The sequence below is a fragment of the Xylocopa sonorina genome, chromosome 16 (genome assembly GCF_050948175.1).
Source record: "Xylocopa sonorina isolate GNS202 chromosome 16, iyXylSono1_principal, whole genome shotgun sequence".
Taxonomy (NCBI): Eukaryota; Metazoa; Arthropoda; class Insecta; order Hymenoptera; family Apidae; genus Xylocopa; species Xylocopa sonorina.
In genome coordinates this window covers 3,561,982-3,585,319 of record NC_135208.1, presented here as the reverse complement: position 1 = coordinate 3,585,319, position 23,338 = coordinate 3,561,982, and the positions used below count along the sequence as shown (strand labels likewise).

The 23,338-nt window shown below is 51.0% G+C and overlaps 2 protein-coding genes across 3 annotated transcripts in view; both read right to left on the bottom strand.

Annotated features, from left to right (window-relative positions):
* LOC143430982 (protein 5NUC) overlaps positions 1–23,338 on the bottom strand; it is a 139,146-nt gene that overhangs the window by 72,193 nt on the left and 43,615 nt on the right. The window lies entirely within an intron of this gene.
* On the bottom strand, positions 466–22,987 carry LOC143431041 (uncharacterized). Of its 2 annotated transcripts, XM_076907530.1 has the most exons (7): positions 22,385–22,987; positions 21,269–21,499; positions 17,152–17,265; positions 13,916–14,026; positions 12,250–12,549; positions 1,840–2,007; positions 466–1,456 (listed from the first exon to the last, which is right to left on the bottom strand). In XM_076907530.1, the coding sequence occupies exons 1-7, from the start codon at positions 22,638–22,640 to the stop codon at positions 984–986; spliced, it is 1,653 nt and encodes a 550-aa protein (XP_076763645.1). In that variant the 5' UTR covers positions 22,641–22,987; the 3' UTR covers positions 466–983. The 2 variants fall into 2 exon arrangements, with proteins under 2 accessions (XP_076763645.1, XP_076763646.1); XM_076907531.1 differs by lacking the exon at positions 13,916–14,026 and having other exon boundaries at positions 467–1,456.

Genomic DNA, 23,338 nt, shown 5'->3' with positions numbered 1-23,338 from the left:
ATCCTTGAAGGTACCAAGCGATATCTACTAAAAATCAAGTCTCTGATTACCATTAATTACTTGCCATTTCGATATGGCTGAAAGTAATTGACGAATACCAGCGATATTGCTCGAATCGCTTATAAAAATAGATATGGTATATACAATTTTGTACAGGTATCGTCTAGGAAGAAAGCTGACAACAGCGGAACAAGTACGAGAGAATAGGGTGAGTTGGTAATAAAGGGTGGGACAGTGTGGATCAACGGTGGAGACCGCAGCTATCCATTCGTTCGTCATTTTCAGTGCGCTTTAAATATTAAATAGAGCCGGGCGTGCTCGTAGAAAGGATTTTTCGTGCCCTCTGTGCCGTGGAAAAGAGACCATACCACTGTGGTCTACATCCATGCATATGTCGGATAAAAAATTTTTGTTTAACTCTTCCACCGCCACACTTTTGTGCCAAGGAACGAGTACAAAGTCCTCGCAGCGATGAGAATGCATCGCAATAATTAGTAACTCCTTTGAACACGATTCGTCAGTGTTTCTTTGCAAACGTCGCCTTTATTGGGTTCGTAAAAGCCGAAGCCTCGTCGCTCGGATCCGGTGAACGGGAGATGCGCAGGAACCTGTTCAGGTAAGATTTTATTTCATGGAAAATATCTGTATTTACAACGTTACACGACTGCCTTCCCACTTTTGCGGATACACGCTGGCTCGATTTACAGCCGAGATCGATCTCTCCGTTCCACACCCTCGCGTCTCCCCGTTTCACCAACACGCGATCAGCTAAAGTCCTCCGACGGGGAGATCCTTTCTAACGCCTCTTTTCCGCGACTCTCTCACCAAAGTCACCAAGTCCTCAATTTCCACGAATCCCTACAACTACCATCCGCTCGTCGATATCACATATAATAACACTGGTATAGACTCTCGTCCTTAAACAGCCTATCCAAACAACCCCTCAGGAATTACGACCACTCGCAGGATCCATCGATGTCCCATCAGTACGGCCTCCACACGTCGTTCCTCTGTTCGTTCTCCTCGCCCATCACGCCGATCTCGAGTCTGTTGCTGCTGATCGTCAGATTGCTACCAGCGATGGTCACCTGTTCCTCGCTGAGGTCCCCGTGGAGGTGCAGATGGATCTGGTTCTGGTTCACCGTGCTGTACAGTTGAGGATAGAGGACCATGGGCGCTGGACTGATGTAGTTCTGGCTGGGGTTGTTGTAGTAGCCCTGGTAATTTGGGTTGTAATTGTGAGAGGCGACTGGGACGGGCGTGGTCGGGCCTGAGGTCCAGGAACTGTAACCGTGGTAGCCGGGGCTACCGCTTCCGGTCCCGCCGCTGGCGAAGATGTCCGGGTCGCTGGGCTTGCTGGGTACCAATGGTAACGACGTCGACGAGGTGCCGTGGCTCGGGTACATGGACACGCAGTTTGGCGTGTAGGTGTCCTGCTGGCTCTCTGACGGGAGAACTGCAAGATTCAAGTTAGACTTCTGCCGCGGCTGGCCGTGGCTTTTGGGTTAGGGTGAGCTGGATGCCTCGAGCGATGGGTGCTACCGGTAGAGTTGAAGCGTGCTTGGATTGCGAGGTGACTTTATCGTTTTAGCGGGTGTTGAGTGTTAGCTGTCTTGACGTTGGTGCGAGGTAATTGGCGTAAGCTTGGGATTGTTAGAGCTTGCGTAACGATTAAAGAAATTGTTCGAGTTGCATTTCGTGGCTGCGCTACGAGGAAGAAAAGGATCGCCTTTCCTCGAATAGCTTTTGCGTCAATGATCGCGATGTTACGTGGCAGAATTTTCCTTTACAGGTCAACGCAATGCTAGTGGAATGTTTCTCAGAGATTTTGCTACTTACCAGCGGGTAATGGTACTGGTTCCGTGGTTGGGTGAGGGAGCGACTCGCCTGGATAGGAGAACGCTCCCACGGGAATTGGCGAGAAGGAACCACCGGTGCTCACTGGAGGCGCTGGATAAGACGGCGCTGTTGACGGATAAGCCCATTCCGCGGTTCCTGTACTCGTGTCTGGAACGAAAATCCGTGCAACTCGTTTAGAAATTGTACTCGAAAGTGTGAACTTTCGTCACTTTTCAGACGTAGCGGTGACTACCAACGCGACTCGTAGGGGAAAGGCTCGAGGCGATTGACTCGCTCCTACTTGTCGCTGTTGTAAAACAGTAACGGTGTTCTGAATGAGTAATCTCGTCAGATTAATTGAAATGACTCACGGAGTCGAAGCACGCCGGAAGTCGAAACGATTGCTGGAAGTGCGCGTTAGCGCGTCACGTTTGTCGCAGTACTTCCCATCGATGCAACAAGGATTCTGCGCCGCCATTTCAAGGTACGCGTTCGATCGAAAATACCCAACGATCCGCGTTTCAATAACGACGGGTGATTATCCGATATTAATTATCATCTCGTGAAATATTTATCGCATAGTACGCGACTTCCGTCGTACGTTCGATGAATTTCCAAGTACTCTGTTCCTCAGCCGGGACACGGAGTGACGATCGCCCGGTAAAAGTTACGGAAACGGAGAGGAAAACGGTGCGCTGCGCTGTGACTCACCGATGATTCGGCAAAACTTTTTCCTCGCCGTTGTTCTCCATTCAAACAGTAAACCAACCGATTATGAAACACATAGAAACGTTCTCCGCGATTACCATCGGTTCACCTTTTATTCGTCCGTAACGATTAGAGCGCAGCTTCCAGTTGGCCTTCCACGATTTATCCTCGACTCGACGAGGTGCGATTTCAAACGACTCGAATTGTGACTAAGACGTTAACGAGGAAGTTCAAGGAACCCACGCGAACGGGCGTATACGTGACAGCTGCTCGTTTGAGTAGTGGGAACTCGCTGGTGGAAAGTCCGGACATTGGTAATTCTTCGCGGATAGTCGACGGCCGATGACAAAACGCGTTTCTTTCAAGGGCGCGTTCCGCCGCTTCCTGGAACGCTTTAGCTACGGGGAAGCCTGTCGTTTCGATATCTAACGCGATATCTTTCTCTATCAAAAATTCCCCCAAAACCTCTGCGGAAATTTGAGCAGTGGTGAACGTTCAAGGAACAGACGCTCGAACGCAACAGAGTGAAATAGAAGTAAACGCGAGTTAAGGAGGCTGCCATTGACTTCAGCCACGGCAGGTTAAATAAATTCGACTTGGAAGGCCTGGGTATGGGTTTACGAGGGAATTAGCAACCGTTAATTACGAAACCGCCGTCTGGTCCAGAGGCGGCTCACCTCGTGATCCAGCGCAGCGAAGTCAATGGCGAAACCGGAGATTTATCGGCTATTAAAATCGACGGTTTTCTAATCAATTCTCTCTGCGACTTCCCCGCCTTGACCCGAAAGGCTTCGCTGGTTTCCATCGTTCCCGCCTCGAGCGGGGTAAGAAAAGACCGCGCGCGGGAAATCGAGCCGAATCTCTGTTAAATCTCGAGTTTAGTCTGTGACCGGTTGGCTCTGCACGGCTGAGTAGCGCAGGCTCTTTTCACTTGGCCAGGAAAAGTCCTCGACGTGGAAGAGTGGAACGGTTTCGTAACCAAGTCGTATTCTTTTGTCTTCGTACTCTCTCGCATCTACCGTTGCGCGTTTGCATCTTTAATAATCACACGTACGTCTTTTCTCAGCCAGAATACTTTTCCTCGTGCAGCCTTGCGGCGATAACCGCGATGAATATATTCATTTATCTCTCATTATTTGCAAATGCCTGAATAAAAAACACTGGCAACGATAAAACGTGTTGGTAACCCTCTCGAGAGGTTGCAACTGTTTATCTGGTCACGGAGAGTTTGGCGAGAATTGGAGTAAAAATGTGGAAGGTTCGAGTTATCGAGGGTGTCCGATCTCTCTCTCTCTCTCTCTCTCTCTCTTGGCCTACCGTGAGATAAGGTCGAGGTCGCGGGCGGAGGGTCCCCTGGCAAAACTGTCGTTACGCCTACCGGCCCTCGGAAGGTCGACGCCGTTTCGGAATTCTCAAAGGGGACCGCCGCGGGGATGGGGGCGTGCGGGTGATTACCGAAAATGGCCGTGTATTTGCCGCAATTACCGGAACAACGGTAACAAAACAAAGGCACACCAGCATGGGTCGACCATCTGTTGGATAATAGTCCGTTTCAAGCCTCTTCAGGGAAGACGAGGATATACCTGATTCTATGAACCGAGGAGTAGATCGAGAGATCTCTGGCTGCGAGAGATTCACTTCGCCATCCGAGATACTCCCAACCGGGAAATTCTCCGCGAGATCTCGTGAAAATTGTACGAAACAGCTGTTAAGGGGTAGCGAGTTACGGTCGGAGGAAGATCGTTGGTGAATTCAGTGGATCTGGTTCGATCGTTTCAACCGCAGATACCGGAAGATTTGCGCGAAGTAGCAAGGGTAGAGCGACGCAACAGCCTCTCCTAGCTTTCTCATCGTCGATCCGCGATGTCGTCACGGCGTTGGTCACACCGCTCTCCATTGAGGAGGCTGTTTGAAGAATCGCAGAGGTGTAACCTCGCCGTGGACCCAGAAGGAACGCGCGAGTCCCAACCAAAGGAACTCCGTAGTTGTTTACTACTTCCTTCTCGTGGTGTCTCTCTCCCGCCCTATCCTGGATCACCGTCCGTTGCTCTGCGGGTGTGAAACCACAGTGAGGTGGTTTTGGTGCTTAGTCCCCCGACCAGCCATCTACTTAACGAACCGTCCATCGACCGCCGTCATTTCGTCGTTTCTCGGTTTCTCTCCCACCTAATTCCTCAGCCCCGCACCCGACATCGCGCTACCGCTCCTTCCCGTCGATCGACGCTCCGTTTCCGCGAGCAGAGCCTAGTTTCCGTCGCACGAGACTTGGGATACTTCGGGTGCTTTCGAGTTCTCGGCTACCAGGGGCGGAAGTTGGACGATCAAGGGAGCCTCTTCGCCCTTGACACGTTTTAAAGCGTCCCAACTTCTCTGGCTGGGGGGTGCAAGAATTTCAAAGTTAAACCAGCGAAGCGACGAGGAGCGTTCCAAGGTGGGAATCAAGATGGACGAGGCGAATCTGGGATTCTTCAGCGGGTCGACGTCGCCGATGAGAGAGGGCTGGAAGTCGAAAAGAGAGCGGACGTTAAGAACAACGTCGAACAGACGTAGCCGTGGGGCTTCGTTTCCCACCGAGATAGATGCTCGTTTGGTCGTGTAACGTAAGTCGATATTGCGTCGTCTCGATATTCCTGCTCGACACGAATGTCGACACAGGCTAACCAGCCCGTGTGTGACACACATCGGGGCCCTGCGCAGACTGGTAGAGCCCCGCGCGACGTCCCATGAACAGAGAGAGAAGTCTTACGCATACGAGCGGCCAGGAAACTCTTGTTGCCTCGCGTATCGCTTACCATCAGCGATTTCTTCTTATACACCGGGTATCCTGTCCCGAGGATAGTGTTTCTCCTCGATGACTTCGGGATCGCGGGCAACCGGCTACCAGTACGATCGGCCAGCGTCCTCGCTAAACGAGTAAGCGACGAGGAAAAGAATCCTCGAAATCCTCCTATCCGCGATACCACTATCGTTACACTGATATCTATTCAAACAATTATTATTCTCTTTCCTTCGGAGCAAACTGGTTATTCATCCACGTATTCCAATCTCGATAGTTTTAGCGGTAATATTTGATAATCACACTCAAACTGCAGACTACAACAGTGCATATTGGCAATTATTATCGATTAACTCCTTCAAACCTGACACACATTATGATGCGCGCTGTTTCGCTATTTCAATACGGCTTAAAATAGCAAAGCTGCGATCGCATCCACGTAAATACGCGAGTAACATTAAACAACGCTGCAACTAATAACAATTATGTAGCATTTTGAACAGCAAGGGGGTTAAAAACAACCACTGAAGTTTGTAAGAAGCGAGACGGTTCACGGTTCGTCTCAATGAAGCTGAAAACCGTTCCAGCTTCGTTGAACCATCGTGATTTTTAAGGAATCGGTCCATGGTTCGTCAATCTCTCAAACGTGGACGGGTTTCGACGACGGTTTCAATGCCCATCGCCTCTAATTTCGTTCATCCTGCTCGCGTTCTCGCGTCGCACGCTCGCGTCGTTCGTTGTTCTCCATTCGCCCTCGAAATCTTCGAAAGAGGGAATCTGTTTACGATGACGTTCGCGTGCACGCATCGCCGCAATCTTCTCTCGAAACGAACAATGGACTCTCTGCGCCGTCGCTTCGAAACGATCTTCTCCTTCGCCCAGTGCTTTCCAGCTTTATTCAGCCGCCTTTCAGGAAACGGCTTTCGCAGCGCTCGGTTCTACCCCTTCCACTCGTGTCTCGTAATTTCGAGGATGAATGAAGAGGGCATGAATGGGTGGGACCATCGCTGGCGTGCCCGGAAACTCTGAAACGTTGTCATTTCGACCGCTGATTACAGAGAAACACGCAGGTTTCTACCTAATTCTTCCCCTCCGTGGATCTTCGCGTCAACACTTGCAATTCTTTTAGACCAGAGGGAGAGAGAGAGAGAAACAATATATTAATTGAATTTTCAGTCGAAGCCATTTTGGAGAACGAGGGAATTGCGAAACGCAAACGCACACGGCGATGGAAGCGCAATATCGCGCGAGTTCAGCGAAAGCGACATCGATCGGTGGTAATCAATTGATCACGGCTGGATCGGGACCGTTGATTGGCGATCAATTAAGCCCCAAGAGTAGAGAAGCGAAAAAATGGAGACAAGCCAGGAGAGGAAAGAAAGGCCGACGCTTCTTGTTGGCTCGCAGTGGTTCCCTTGGACCTTCACACTGTGGAACCCTGGCTCCGTTACCGTTTATCGCGGCGAACTCAAACGATTCGTGGCCTCGGTTTTTCGGATCGACCCGTCGCCCGGAACACGGGTTCTTCAGCTGCCGATGGTGCACGTACGGAACCGTTTTCCAGCTTCGTCTCGAACGACCAACACCCACGCCACGGTTCTCTCGACTCCTTTATTTTCTGCTGCGCGAAACAGAGAATCGTTCGCCAGTGGAAATCCATCGCGAACGATCCTGGTTGCGGGCAGGATCGCGTTAAGAACTCACCCCCCTCGATGGTACAGTTCGCGCCCGTCGATGTAATTCAATTTAGAGCCGTACTGTTCGACGTCTAATAAAGGAGAGGAAAAACGAGGAGAAGATGCCAGATAGGCGACCAAAATCGTCTGCAGGTAAAACGAGAGGCTCTCGAGGATCCGTGCCCTCTCGAGCGTGGATCACCTAACTGCCTCCACCTTCTCTCTCTCTCTCTCTCCTTATTTCTGGCTTGATTAGTCTCTCTCCTTCTTCGGTTCACCCCTCGCTGCTCGCTCTTCCTACCATTCTGGACACGATCCAGACAATGTACCGGAGATGTTACGCGCGGAGGAATTTCGTGTACGAAAAAAAAGGCCAGCATGTGCTTCCTCTCTGATCCTAATTCGTCTACCTCACCGATACTTCCGTTCACCGTTTCGATCGCCCTCCGTTTTTCTTTTTTGCGCGTTCTCCACTTTCTGCTGACTGATCGATGATAGTTGTTGCAAATTTAAAGTTTTCTGGAGTTGGAATTCTCAAGCAGAATCGATAGAAACAGGTAGTGGCCGTTTTGGAAGCATCGTGGGTGGTATCGTTGTTGAAGGAGGAAGGTTTTGGTGCAAAAACGACTGGTCTTAAACGAGATCTAAGGAGAAGGTCGGAAAAAATCTTCTCGTGTAGCATCAAGCTACGCTTCTTGCGGAAGCCATTCATCGCTCGTGAGAGCAGTCGTGTCAGAATGGAAAAATATTTGAACGTTGGCGATTTGTAAGGATTAAAGTCGCGGAAAGAAGAAAGAACCTGATTAAAGATCGAGGAAAAAAATGTCGACGGTTCTACCTGGTTGAGAAATAGTATGGTAATTCGTGGCGAGCGTTTCTGCGAATGGCAGGACATTACGAGAAACGTGGTGGGACCTTTAAATCCTCTCGCAGAGGCAGGCATCGTTTACGGTTTGGCCAAGTAACGGGAAGAAGCGCGAGACGAATCAAGAATGAAGCGAGGAGCGCGTATTTAGAAGCTTTTGCTTCGTGCAACCATACCCGCGTTCGCTTCGCGCGACCGTAGTTGGACTTGTAACGAAAAGACTTGGATTGCTGGCTTCGACGTCGAAGCGAGATTTCTAATACCCGATTCAAGAGTTTCTTTTCAAATGAAATACCTCAACGACACTCCTCGTGACACCTCGTTTAATGAGATAATCTTAGATATCGTCCGACAAATCTCGATCGTTTCTTGCCGGACGGGGAAAGAAGCTGTTCCAAATAAATGACTGTTAATGGTAAAACGCGACGACAACGTGGTCGAGGGAGCCATTTTCCGTTTCTTCACTCGGCTAGGCGCAGCTGCTTATTATTGTAAAAAACCTGCCGGCTCTTTTTTTCACCACGGAGGGATTTTTCGATGGTTTTTGCCCCGATGTTTCGGTAGGATGACGATCTCGGGAAGCGGGATCCTCTGAATCGTGAACCGCTTTCTCGGTTCGCTCGTCCGGCTCGATTCTTTCTACATCTCTCGGCCCGACGGAGTCTCGACCTCGATCGATTTGCTCGAGATTGTCCCTCGATCATCTCCTCCTCAAATCGATTCGAACGAGTATCCCCGATTGCCGGAGCGCCTCGATTTTCGGCGCTCGCCAATCTCCCGGCTCATTCGATCCGCCGCTCGAATTTTTATCAATCATTCCGCTGAATTTGTTTATACCTTCTCGCAGTGGAAGAAAAATCGATCGCGATGTAAAAAGACGGCACGCTCCAGGAATTATTACCATTCTCGTCGAACAAGACGCGAACGAGGCTCTTTTTCCGTTCGATCGTCGAAAAAAGGCTCGACTTCCGGTTATCTTCGAAACGGTGCACGGTTAGACGTGGAGCGTTCGAAACGAGGAATAGATGGAAACGGAACGGTCCATTCGGCCCAGTTATTATCGCGGTCTTGGCCGAGCTGGCCACCACGGATTTCCTTAAGTCGTCCGCCAAGTGCGCGCCTGATTGGACGGACACGAAGGATGTCGTGCCACCAGGATACGCGATAAACCGACGGCGGCGATAAAGTTCACCGAGCACCGCAGAGCCCAGGGATTTCTGAAATTCCGCTTTGCGGAAGCGGAGGATCTCGTGTCGAGCTTTCGACGCGGCGCGGAACGAAATCTTCGACTTTGTTCGTCCCTCGAGAGAACGAACGCGTTCCTCGTACCTCAACCAGGGTTGAATCGTGTGTCTACTCTCGAGGAGGATGGTAATTTTGTTGATTAAAAAAGCATCGAAAGGGCGAGAGGACGAAGATTCTCGAGCGTGGTGCGGGAAACGAGTACCAAGATGCAACAACAGTCGTGACTGTCTAGAACCACGGTGGCGACGGATTTACGAGTTTAATTAAATTCTGCGGTCGCGTTCGTCATTTCGGCGAGCATCGAAGGCTCGTTTGCGAGCAAGTTTCCTTGCCTTAGCTCGCGCCTTCGTTGGGTTCCGTGGAATCCAAAAATTCATCCAAAAGAGACTCCATTCGTTACGAATCTGTTTCCACTGTTTAGAGTGAGTAGAGTAGCAGTTTACGCAGCCAAGCAATTTCCATGGGGTGTTTATTACACGTTTTCCTAATGTGTCACGGATCCTTTGGCGCTCCCGCGGCAAGTTTAAGCTTGTACGTTAATAACCTGCTGATAGAGCATGATAGGGGTCGGCGCGTAGCGAGGGAGACTCGCGAAAGGAGTGTGTGTGACACTTTCCTAATTACCTCTCGCAACTTCCCTCCCGCACGGGGTTTAAGAAAGGTAACCCTTATTCTCCATCCGTTGCCAGCAGACCTCGGATGTTTCGAAGGCGTCACGAAGAAATTTAATCAACCACACGAGGTACTCGTCGATCGACGACTGAACAAAATCATTTTACAACAAACTTCAGCTTTAAAGCTCCAAACAGTGGACGTTCTCTGGCACAATTCAGAGTAATACTTGGACAGACCCTAGCAAACGACTCGGTACTCTGTCTGAAAGTTTTACGAGGAAGGCAACCGCGCGAGGAAACGAGGAGACAGACCCGTCGCTTTCGGTGCGCGAGTAGACATCCAGGCAGACGGAAGGAGTCGGAGAAGAATATACAATCAGCGTGATTGTTTGACACCCCATAATCAACGTGCTTACCCCTACCGCGGCGTCCTCGTCCCTTCGTTTCTTTCCACTTTTCTCTTTTCACCCTCTCTCGTGGCACCTCTTCGGGTACTCGGTCCGCTTGCCACTGGCGAGGCCTCATTACCCCGATCACGACTCGAGATGAGTCTCTCCCGGTGGAAGAGGACGAGAAACGGACACGGTTATATTATAAGAGACAGGAATAATGCTCGATTCCCTTTTTTCTTCACTCGCGGAGACCTTCTGCCCGAGGTCGCTGCTGCCTTTCTCGTTTCGCGAGTGCGATATTTTTAAAGCCTGAAACTTTTTGGTAATTTGGTAGAAGCTGGTTTCAACTCACCAGCAGAGAGCTTTATTCTTAGACAAGGGCGTGATCCGTCGAAAGTTTCTTGGTTCGATCTGTTTAGATGGTTTCATATGGTAAACGCGGGCAGGTCGAGGCGGGATCGTCGATGATCATATAGGTGAGATTTAGAGGGCAATCACGGGGAGGCGAGACCGGTGGCGGAGCAGAAGAAGAAGAAGAGGAGACGGGAATGACGGCGAAGGAGAAGAAGAAGAAGATTACGAAGAAGATGACGAGTGAGAGAGGAGGATAGGTTCGATTCAACAACGTCTGGCATCGCAAGCGAACCGAGCCGAAGACAAAAGGAGGAGCGTTCCTGGCCAGCAGCGAACGGCAAAAACAACATGGATCCAGCTCTCGATCGATCGAGAAGCGATCGATCGATCCCTGGTATTACGCAGACGTGCACGTGAGTAGTACGTGAGTGCACGGCCCCGTCTTGTACCGAGAGGGCTCTGAATCGGTGGCCTGCCTCTCGAAAACACCCGGGTAACGGAGGGATACCGCGACGGAGGTGGGCGATGGAAAATTGCATCCACCGTGGCTCGGCTGCGGCTCATTTCGCACTCCTATGCTCATTCGTACGTGTGCTCGCTCCAGGATCCGCTTATTAAACGTAAAGTAGAAACAGAAGAAGAAGAGCGAAGAGATGAATGGGTAAACGAAACGCTTCGCGTTCGCTATTTCCATTCACGCGATAGATGCGAGTATGTATCGAAATCGTATCGCAAATTTTTCCATCAAATTATAAGACGCGTTCCCATTGGCGGGTCGAGCCTCTGTCTTGCGTTAACCAAAGAAGGAAGAAGGGTGGCAAGTTGTGCCACGGTGGATGAGGTAATTACAATGGTGGCCGGTCGAGGAAGGTGACACGGGTGCAGTAAAGTTTAGTCGGGAAGGTAGCACGGGCCTGATCGATGTAGAAGGTGGCGGAGGTCGGAGAGGTGGAGGAGGAGGAGGAGATTAGGGCAAAGAGAAACCGCAGCGTAGCTTCAAAGAGGTCTTGCCAGCCAGGGGCGCGTCTACTTAACTTTGATCAGCTCAAGACCGCTGATGCGAGACGAGCCGCGCAGAAATAAAGTGGCTACCGAGTTTCCCGCCTTTTTGCGTCTCTGAATTATCCATTCACGATCCAGCGTGCCTCGAATATTTCTCGCTATCTCGATAAACGATCGGAGAACGGTCGAATTCCGCGTAGATCTTCGCGAGGAGCGGCGAGAGGGTAGCACGACACTTTTGCCTCGTGCTAGAGCGATCCAACGGTGAACCGTGGGGGGGATTAGCGAGAGAAGAGATGGAAACGGCAGGTTGAATGTCGTTATTACGTTGAATTAGAGGGTGCAGAGCCGGAACGAGGTATGAAACTATTACCTCGCGAAACGGCAGACCTCTCCCTCCTCTTGGATCCCTCGCTTCCCCTCGTGTAGCCAGCAGAGAAGGGGGTGGGTGGGGTCTGTGCGTAGTTTCGAGTCGCTCCACGAGCCACGAGGATGTTGGTCGTGAGCGAAAGATGATGATGTCCGAGGTAATATCCACTACAGAGGCGAAAGGAGCAAACAGACCGGAAGACACGATTTCTATCACTTTTTTCCTGAACCCAGCTCGCGCGAAACAACGCAGCTACCATCGGAGGGAACCGCTCGTACGATTAATTAGTGGCGTCGATTAGGAACGGTCCGTTTCGCCTACGGGTCGCCAAAGTGACCGAAAAGTGTGTCCAACTCGAGATCGAGGTTCGACGGGAAGTAGTATGATAGCAGAAGGAAGTGGACTCACCGCCGTGCTGCGGGCTGTGCTTGTAGCAATCCTGATGAACCGAGGAGCCGCCGGTAGCCCCGAGGTGTGTGCTGGAAGCGGGTGATGCGGTCGGATCGGTGTTGTTGGGGTTGGTACAGGCACTACTAACCGAATTCGCGGTGACGTTGTTGCCGACGTGATGCTTACTCCTCCTGTACGGCTCTGGTTCCCGTAGGTAGGGGGTGAACGGACTTGGCGCATCGGGAAATGTACCCCGCGCCAGGCCAGGGACTCGAGGCAGCGCAGGGACTCGTGCCAATCCGGGGATGTGCGTCTGCCCTGCAATAATCAAACGGTTACCCTTAAATCTCTCTCGTGCACGAATTAAATTAACCCTGCAATGGTCTCTCAAGCTCGTTCTCAGACTCTAACAGCTAGAAAAATTGTGTCAGATCGGAATCTCGTTTTCCGGATCCGCAGTACGTCCAGCGTACAGCCGAGGAGCGAGAAGCGGAGAAAATGTTTGTGTAATTAGCCTAATAGAGAGGGATAATTAAGAAACTCGGGCGGGCCATGTTTCGATCGACTTCAATAGCATTCCTCGCACATTCCAACCCTCCGTTCCTCCTGTTCCAACCCCCTCCCTGGTCCTCCCGGATAGAATTGACAGAACCCCCGTAGAGAGGCAAGTATCGGGCCGTCTATATAGCGCGCAGAGCGGACACGGCGATTCTCTATTGTGGCGGATTGCAATATGCACACACTCCGTGCGTATCGTTATACGGCGATGCACATTACGCGCCACGTGCATAGGCTCGATTGCTTACGTAATCGTCGAACAGGATGTTTAGCGGCGAAATCTCTCGGCTACGTAACCTCCAGCGTTTCGCCGGTACAAAATATCGATCCTCCATCGAAACTGCCATTTTTTTTCTCCATCCATCGCCTCGAGAGAAGTCAGAGGAGCCCGCGAATTCGCAGGGACGTTGCTAATCGCGAGGATCGGTGCACCCAGCGCACCCTTCGCTCTTCGAGCGAGTCGAGGAAGGGGAGGCGCAAATTGTTATTCCTACGGCGGGAGAAGGAACCGAAAGGAGGCGGAAAGGAAGAAGAAAATCGAGCAAGGGGGAAGAAGAAGAGGGAGAGACTTCGGCCACGAGGGTGAACGACAAATAAAGTTCGACCGCAAACTGCACGAAATTGTCGGCGAGCCCAGATGGTCAGCTACGGTGCTTCAACCGATGCCTACAAGATTATTCCTCGCTACCGACTACCACGATCAACGGGGGCCAGGAGAAACAAGGGGAGCTCTCTCTCTGTTCGGCTCCGCGACCGGATCCCACGACTTCTCACGTACCGGACGCTCGTAATGCCCCGAAACGTACCGGCCGACGCTCTTTTTGAACGGCTCGGTGTTCCATTCAAGAGGAGCAAAGTAGAATGGGATGCGGCACGGGGGATAATTCACCTGGGATCGTCGGCTGCAACCGGCTACGGGGAGCGGGACGGACGTGTCCTGTTCGAACTCTCGAACCCTTCCACGGGGATGGACGCTTCAACTATGCGCAACTTTCGCGCGTACGCCCCATGGGTTATCGAAATTGACAAAGGACGAGGTGCAAGGACGAAGAAGCGAAGAAGAAGAAGAAGAAGAAGAAGAGTATCTCTCGATCGAGGAAAAGAGCATTTGTCGAGTCCAACACACCTGAACGAGGACAGTTCTTCGATCGATCCAGCGTCAGAGCTCCAAGGATCTCGTCGAAGGAGAGATCGGCTAGGTCTGGGTTCCCTATCGCCCAGAGCCTGTTCTGGATATCTGAAAGCGTACCTGCTATACGAATCTAGAAGCGGAAGAGGCGGTTAAATACAATAAACAAGAACGATCGTGGTATAACACCTTCACCGATTGCCCCTTGTGCCCGTTCGCGGAGCATGGTGAAGCAGAAAGAGAGAGAGAGAGAGAGAGGAATAATTCCAATCTCTGCAGCGCCAGTGGTGGACTTATCTAATCAAAGTGTGGCGGCCCCGGAGGACGGAAATAGCGCGGGTTTTTCCTCCTCTCTAATAACGGGCCCCTCCCTCCGCTCGTCTTACGTCCTTCTTCACTGCTAGCCTCTGACAGCGTTTCGAGGATTTTGCTCCGATTTTTTTCCGTCCCGCATCCTCGCCATCGTCCATATAAATCGTGCTCCTACACACCGTTTTCCGTGAACCATCCATTATTGACGAGAGCTCGTTCGACGAACCGTTCTGTTCTAAGAAAAAAACCGACGGCGAGTTCGGATTCGTGACGCGAAATAATTTCACAGCGATCGCGAGGAGATGTCGCCAAGCTGTGCCCTCTAATCGACGTCTCGGTCTAAAGATATTTTCCATTCGTACCAAAATCAGTGGCTCACTCTCTCTCTCGTCGAGGACAATTTTTCGTTCGCGTACAGAGACATACGCTCTCCCATTTTTTTTACGGGACTACGGGAAAAATGATTTTCGTCAGAGACGAACGCATCGCATACTTCCGTCTAACGAAATTCCAAACGCGAACAATTACTGGGCAAGCAAATTCAATTTCAATCTTTGACTGACAGCGGCTGCTCCATCGATATTGTTTCGCTGGGAACGTTTCGATGATTTTCGGCCACGGTGACGGCTACCAGGCAGCCACTTTGTTTCGCCCGATCCCTTTCCTCCTCCGCGTTCGTTCCACCCGCTTCATGACCCCCTTTTCCATTCGTTCTCGTTTTCGAGCCGCGCTCAGAAATTGCTCTGCCGTTTTCCGTCGATCCTTCGACCCCTTCGCGGTACGTTCGCTAATCGTCCACCGTCTCCAACTCTGGAACGATCCTCGAAGACGCTCGATCGTGGACCATTCTTGGCAACTTCCTCGTTCGTCGTTTCGAACTCGTCGAAACGGTTCCGGTCGGTCTGTCGCAGCCTTGGAAGTCCGTTAATCCTGTTACGTGTCTGTTCCAGGCCACGGTGGCCGCGTTCGCAGTATTTACACGCGCTGACGGGCCGGCGAATTGCAGAAATTGCGCGATTACCCTGGACGGGAGCAGGCTGGCCCCGGGGAGAGGGCGAAAAATTGGCCGGGGCGGTGATTTTCGATAACAAAAAGCTTGCGATTATCCACGGCAATAATGATAGCCGGCAGGTGTCTGCGAGGACAATGAATGCGGCCCGGTTGTTTCGCCCGACGGCGCTCGTACGCTGATCGTTACGCCGGGAGACACGCCATCGCTGCCCCAAAAACTCGTGTATGCAATATGTCGTGATGCGTGTCCCGTCGCGGCGTCGTCGTCCCCTTTTCATCCGTACACGGAATCGGAGCAACGATCCCCGTCCACGATCCAGAACGAGCGCCTCTAGCCACTGGCCACCTTTCGATCGCGAGACTTGGGCGCTCTGGATACACCTCGCACGCCAAGGGTGGCTTTAGATTCCGTGGGACGTGGTCACGATTTGCAAAATTCGGGTAGATTCGATGGAACAGAAATTTCTGTGTCATAGAAAATGTTGCAGAGTATATTCAGGAAGCTTAGTTAAGAATCCAGCGACGATTTTGTTACACGGTAAAACATGAATTTCCTTGTTTTGATTCCTCGAAAACGAGACGAGCGCGAGCCGAGCACACGTCCAACGCTTGCACAATGGACTGTCACAGTCTCCACGGGTTAACGCGTAAATAGTTGGCAATTCTATTTTATCCTTCGCGCACGGTGAAACTTTAATTCGATCGTTAAACGAGGGGTGGTCCCGCGAGCGGGGGCGAAAAATCGACAAATATTATAGATTTCTAGGCGGCGTGTATCGATCGTCGGAACAACGCGGCCGAACGGGGACGAACGATAAAAACGTCAGCAAAATCAATCACGCCAGGACCCATTTCGAAAAAAACAACAGCGGAAAAAAATCTGCGAGACCGCTGGGTGCACGCACCGCCCTGCGCCTATCAATACTTTATACAACAAATGCGAAACGTCCGCAAAAAGCTACCGTATTCGCGGTCAACACCACAGCGGCTATTAATTTGATATCGAAATAACAGGCGTTTTGTTTTTTTTTTTTCCCCACCCTTTCCTCCCCCGCAGATGAACCTAGAGAATCGCCAACTGGCCGCCTGAACTCGCGGACGCTCGTTCTGAATTTTTGAAACACCCTCCCCTCTGTCCTGGACCAGAATCGCGGGCAAATATTTATGGAGATAAATTTACGCTTTGTGGATCCATTATGTGAAACCAACGGTGAATAATGAAAAAATCCACGAGTTTGATGAAACGGTGAAATTATTTTCATTATCAGTCCGATCTCTGCTTTCTGCGTCGAATTTTACTCTTGCGGTTTTCCGCATTCATTACTCTTTGAAACCTTCCATCCCTTCGCGTGACAAAATTTGTTAACTTCCTTTAGTCGATCGTACATTATAAAGCAGAGCTGCGATAGGAGTGAATTAAAATGACAAATTTCCTAACGTCTCTTCGCCCTGTTCAGCGAGGTAGAAAAAGAAGAAGCCACGGACGTGGGTGAGGAAAAACGATTCGTTATTTGTATATCAGGCTGATATCGCAAATACGCGTGACACGACGCCGGTTATTAAGCATGGGCGAGCATCGATAATTAACGGATATTTTTGGAGGTTTTCATAGTATATTATGGTAAGTGGATTACTTTTCGCGCGGCGGTGTGCGCTAGTAAAAGCATTGTCCGTGTAGTACGGCCGGCTGAATAGCTAACCCAAAACACGCATACGCGCGGTACGCACGTCGACCACTGCATCATCGCGCACCATCTGCTCGGTAATGACTCCCCATTACCGCGTATAGGGACTTTCGTTGAATTATCGGTACATTTTCAGGGAATCCACGGCTAGTAGCAGCCGGTGGCCACGGATAGATCTCGCGATCCATGCCCTAACAGAGAACGGAAAGTGTTTGATCTACTCACTCGTTTTGGAGCGCGGTTCCCTTGGTCCATCGACGGTTACCTTGATCGCCCTCGTGTACGTTGCCACCTGGGGTGGCGTCGTCGATACCGTGATCGTGATGCTGAAGCTCTTTCCTGCAACACGGACATCCAACGTGCTTGATTAACCGTCGCACACGGAATTATAGTTTAGACGATTCTGAATATGAAATCTTTTTATCCGTTAGTCGCAGTTCAGTGAATTTCTTAGATTAACGAAAGAGTAATTTGCCGGTGATTCAGTTGCGGAAAAACTGCGACAACGCGGAGGTTGCGGTCAGCGGAGGCACGAGCGAATCCCGATCTAAATACTTTACGATTTCCGCCCGCAATTACCATCCGCGTCCATTAGGGAGACCGCGAGTTCCTTAGACCGCGCAGACTCTAAGGGGGCGAGAGAAGAGGCCGTTGGGGGTGGAGCACCGGTGTGCATATATCACTGGCGAAGGTCTCGAGGTTGAAGGTCCGGTATATTAATTCCCTCCCCATAAACGTCCGTCGCGGAGATTGACTACGCTTTCTTAAACGGCACTAATATGCATTCGGTAATTCGCCCGCTGCCAGTTCGGACGAAACAGCCCCTTGTCTTTCTCGAGCTGCCAAAGTCAACCACGTTTCCCCTTCGAGCACGGTCCAGACCACTTAAAAATAGATTGCTTTCGCGGGAAGGAGGTGTTGATCGTCTTGTTGCAATCATCTTAGCCGCGGCTGAAACTTTCAGACTCCAGGAAAGGGTACGATTAACATATTGCGAACGCTACCCTCAAGAAGCTTCGAGATAAGTTCAGGAAAGTACAAAGTCCCGTTCGTTTGCATTAAAGAGAGGATATCTAACGTGTCGCGGACATATAGTCGTTTGTGTTGGCGTAAACGTCAACGATTTGTAATTGTCTCCCCTTGGTGCACCCTGGTCCACCTCGCTGTGTCTGTCAACATGATAACCGGCATCAAACACCCCCAACCCCGCCACCCCCGGGAGCTGCAACTGACTGCAGAGAGGCACGGCGTTATATCCTAGTTGCAGCGTGCCTTCTCTCTCTCTCTCTCACTCTCTCCCTGGCTCTCCTCTCCTCCGTGCAACCGCTCGCCCCACCATCGTCACCGCCACCCCACGGTTCGCCGTTGCACCCCCTGAATCCGCGTTACTGTCGCTCTCGCGCCCGTCATTGTATCCTTGTTATCGTCATCGTTCCGGTCCAGCGCAAAGTGGTTCGTTTCAGAACACCGAAAATCGCGCGTGTCGCGGTTGCTCTTTCTGGCTTTCGCTTTAAAATCGATTAGCTGCATCGATCGCGCACACAGGTACGTCTGTCTTTCCGCTCTTACCGCGGCCTCGACGGTTCATCGATGATGGACGAGATGCAATATTCCGCTGGTTGTAACAGAAACTTTTGTACAGGACAGAATGGTCCTTCTATAATTCTCTATCGCACGCTTCTTCTTTTCTCTTCGCCAAGTTTTGCCAAGAAACAGTATCGCGTAGATGGACTACGGGTAATGCAAGGTACGCGTGTGAAAGCTACCGAGGGATCGTAACGAGGGAGCGGGTACGTGAAACAGGAAGAAAAAAAAAAAAGGCACGAGGCAGGGATCGGAAACTGGTCCAAGCCGTATCGTAAACGATCGTAGGAAGGGCGCGCGACACCCAGAGTGCCCCTTTCCCTCTACCGTCCGAGTCCATCGCATTTGGGGCTAATAATGCCGCACGGCCGATTCCCTCCCACCGATGGCCGGACCTGCGGTTAATACTCGATGATGGGAACGGTCATCTGCAGAGACAGGACACCCAGGCTGTGCATTCGCGAGCGACGGACGGACAGACCGACAGACAAAACCGGGCCACGCGTATGTGCCACCTATATAACGTGCAGCACATCGCCGGTTATCCAGCGCGACTCTCGCCCGTTTCGGTGTGTTGGTGCGTTTCGAACGGTGCCGAGGATGAGATGAACGCCATCCCAAACCGCCCACACAACCATCCAAAACCACTCGAAACCGTCCGTTAATACTCGTGGCACCAGGGGTAGAAGAGATGGAGAGGACGAGCACTCGCGTAGGGCTAGGCGTCTTCCCTCTCTTTCCCTCTCTATCCCTTTACCACTCTAAGTGGGAGAACCCAGAAGCTATGGGGATGGAAAATGGGGAGAGGGCGGAGGACGCGAAGGTCCCGAGTCTCGCAACAGGATGTCTCTGCAATTGTCAAATAATTACTATCGGTGGTAATTTCAGCCGTGTCGATATAGACTGCGGTATATTACTAATTATAGGCACGGGCCAGGCTCAGACCCGACGATGATGGAACGCCCTGCTTCAGGCTGCAGCCCCCCTCTTTGATCCGGACGCTGGAAGCCACCTCTCTCTTCCTTTCCGTTTACGACCGGCCAGAAACATCGTGCACCACCACGGAAGGTGATAATTGCGTCGATCTCCCTATTCGTTTCCTTCCTTTCTTACCATCGACCCTCCTCATCTCGATTCCTTCGGATTCCATCGAGTTCGCTCTGTTTCCGCTCTGCTCGAATCGCCCGCGATGTTATCGCAAGAGCGATGCTGCGGAATTATCCAGAGAATTCCTTGGACGAGTCGACGGTATTGGCCGGGAGGGATCGGTGCGACGCGGCAGCGATTCAATCAAATTAATAAGTCGCGGAAACAAAACCTCGATGATAGGAGGGTAGGTAGTCTGGCTGGTCGCGGCCGGTGGAGGCATCGAACCGGGGGTGGTTTGGTCAATCGTCGAAATTGAGTATTACGGATTATCGAGGAGAGATAGCAAAACGAGCAACAAAAAAAAAAAAAAAAAAAAAAAAGAGGAAAGGAAGATGGGGTGGCAATACCAGAAAAAATTGAACAAAGGGAACGAAGGATTTCGGTGAGGGACGTGTCTCTTTCGCTAATTGATTCCGGGGCTAGCGTGTCCGGTGTCAGGAGGCGGACGGGACCTCCGCTGACCCTGCACTTCATGATGAAATCGAATGAAACATAGATGATGCTATCGACGGACGTGTAGCTCGAGCGCGAGCAGTCCGGCTCGTTAATTCATAAATGCATCGTACGGTGCGTGCGGTGCAAAATGCATTTGTAGGACCGGAACGGTCCTCTACCTGCTGACCTGTGGATAATCGTTGCCGATCGACGGGCGCGCGTCCCTGAAAATCCGCGACTTAATCGGCGCAAAAGCGGATTATTTAAAAAGCTACCGCTCGGTCGACCAATTCGTTTGGAAATCATTTATTAAACGGCCGGCGCATCCGTGATACGTGTAACTTTGTTCGCGGCTCGCCCGCGATGATTTAATTTCACCGGTGAACGCTTAATCTGTATCTCTTGAAACGGCTTAACGATTGCGGTTTTGTCAAGAATTAAAATAATTAACGCGATAAGCAACGAGTGGCAAAGAGACACAATTTCGTTCCTCGCTTGACCATCGAGATAAACCAAAGACTCATCGAATGAAAGATGATTAATCGTATCGAGAATTTTTTCGATCGAACGATGAATAAAAGGGGGATGAAAAACTGGATGAAAATTTTCCAGAGGCATCGCTCGAATCTGTTCAATTTTAGGGACTTAGTCTCTTTCTCCCTGGCCGACGGACGATGATTTCTGATTAACGGCCAGTTGTTTTGGATGCTAGGCCGGGGCTACCGGCGGACATCGAGTAATGACTCTTGGGGCGGCGGGATGCGAGGGAACTCGCGGACGCGGAGGGTTGAAAAGCGAGAGGCGGATTGAACGGGGTTCAGGCCAGTTGATGACGATGATGATTACAATAACCGTGCTTTTAGAGGGTCCGAAATCACGGTGAATGCCTCACTCCCGCGCGGATAATTTACTGGTCGCTTTTTCAGCGACTTACAAAGCAAACTACTACTGACTGACGATGACACTCGAAACCACAAAACTAACTCTCTATTGGCTCGTTTAATAACCTGCCCTCGCGCTTTGATCAGCCGAATGATGTTTCAGATCGAACGCTGACCGCATTTTTCTTTGAAACCCACAAATTTTTGTAACGTTTACATTCAAAGATGCGACTCGTCGAAGAGTAGATCATATCGAAGAGAAAGAGTTGAAAATATGGGATTCAGGCACTCACCCCTGCCGCTTCTGCCGACGAACCTCAAGTCGTTGAATTTGGCGACTTGGTTCTTCATCAAGGCAGTGGAATTTCTTAGTTCCGCGCAATAGTTTTCGTCGTTACCCGCTCGTACTGTCACCAGAGTTCCATCGCCGACCTCGCCCAGGGCGACAACTTTGAACGCCACCGGAAGCGTCTTGTTGGAGCGCCAGTGAGTCGGCAGTTGGCTGCAAAGAAAATACGGTGATCCTGCAACGAAGATAAAATGAAATTTAGTAGTTTCGGTGCCGATTGTGTTTCTGGTCACGTACGTGATAATAGTTGGGAAAAAACGATACCCATTGTCGAAAAAAATGTATAAATTGTGTACTATATACTGGTTTATCTCAAGATTAATTTGTCAACTAATTATATTCTGCTATTCATAATTAGAAAGTGCATCTATTCATTCGCTGTAGAAAAGGAAGTATATGGTTGTTCTTATCAGTTTCCATACTTCATTCAGAGTAATGTTTCTAATTAAATCTGGACGTTGTCTGCTACAATTACAAGTTATTGTAAATACGCGAGAACTATTCTAATGTATAGTATCGGTATGGTACTTTTCCACAGTTTTGTAGCTCGCTAAATGTACGCAAGAGATTCGGCAGTAAAAGTCAGTGAAATGCGATGCAAAATGAACGAGACAAAACGCAGCAAAAACAGTTTGCAACGAAGCATCGACGACAACCGCTACTTTCCCGCTCGTTTGAAAAGAAAACGACGTCGAACGTATCGGCCAATCAGCGGCCGACATACGGTAGCCATATTACATTTCGCACTGGCCGTGTAAAAATCGTCCTTCTTACAATAATACTCGACCAACAAAGAGAATAAAAGAGAGCTTCAATTACTTTTAACACGATTCAAACGACTACGATCACGTTCCCAGCCTCCGATTCGGTAGCACGATGCGAATGTGCAGACAACATCGCGTTGAATTCGATACGAACGTGCGATAATCAGAGGCAGTGCTTGCGATAATCGAAATTACGAGGTGCGAATGGCGTGGTACGAATCTAAGTAAAAGAGAGAACGTAAGTTCGCATAGATGAGGCGTTATCGATAGAGCGATGTTTCGAGGGAAATACGAACCTGTTCGAACGAGTTCGCCAGGGTGTTCAGCCTGCGCCTCGCCGACGAGTCTCTCGGTCCACCATAGCTCGCCGACGGCGGCACCCTCGCTCATCTCGCCACCTCCTCCCACGGCGTCGGCGTCGTCGGCCTGCTGGTACCTGGTGTTCACCCCCTGAAGAGGCGCCAGTGAGGGGCCGCACGGGCCGGCGCCTTCGTGGGATCCAACGGTGGCGTAATTCTCCCCGCAGCCCACGGAACCCACCGGTAGATGCATCCCATCGGCCAGTAGCCGCCCCTCGTCGCCTAAGCACGCACCCTCCGGGCAGGACGTCGTGATTCCACTTGCCTCCTCGATGTGTACGCTCGGACGCAGCCCGCTATCTTCTCCCTCTCGCTACCAGCAGCTCCACCTCCAGCAGCTGCCACTCCGCTTCTTGTCCACGCGACGGATGTCCAGACCGTTTAGCGAGACGCTCATCGTACCTTCCGCAGCGTGCACGATGCCTCCGACCTCCACGAAATCTCTCCGAGCTCCATGGCGAACGTTCACGCTACTTATTTCCCACCAACGCCATGTCAACGGAATCGATATATCGATCTAACACCTTCGATTACCGAAAAGAAAAGTATTTCCTCTCTGTTGCACTGGCAGGTCCGCGAGATGTCACTGCGCCTAGATCGGTGCGCGATCTATGGCGGATTACTCTCAAACTAATCACTCGTCGTAGACGCAACACGCTTTACACGCGAACGTCAGCTCCTACAGGTTGTTGAACGAGGTACGCCGAAGCTTTCGATGCTACGACGCGATACGATCGAACGGCAGGTAGACGAGGAGGCTCTCTGGTCACTGTTCCGCGATCGAGGGCTCGACGACGGTGTTTCGCGTTACGTCGAACGATTAACGGTGAGTCGAGACGGTGGTACGGATTGAAAACGAGGCGCGTTTACACGAACGTCAGTCGCGGTCGA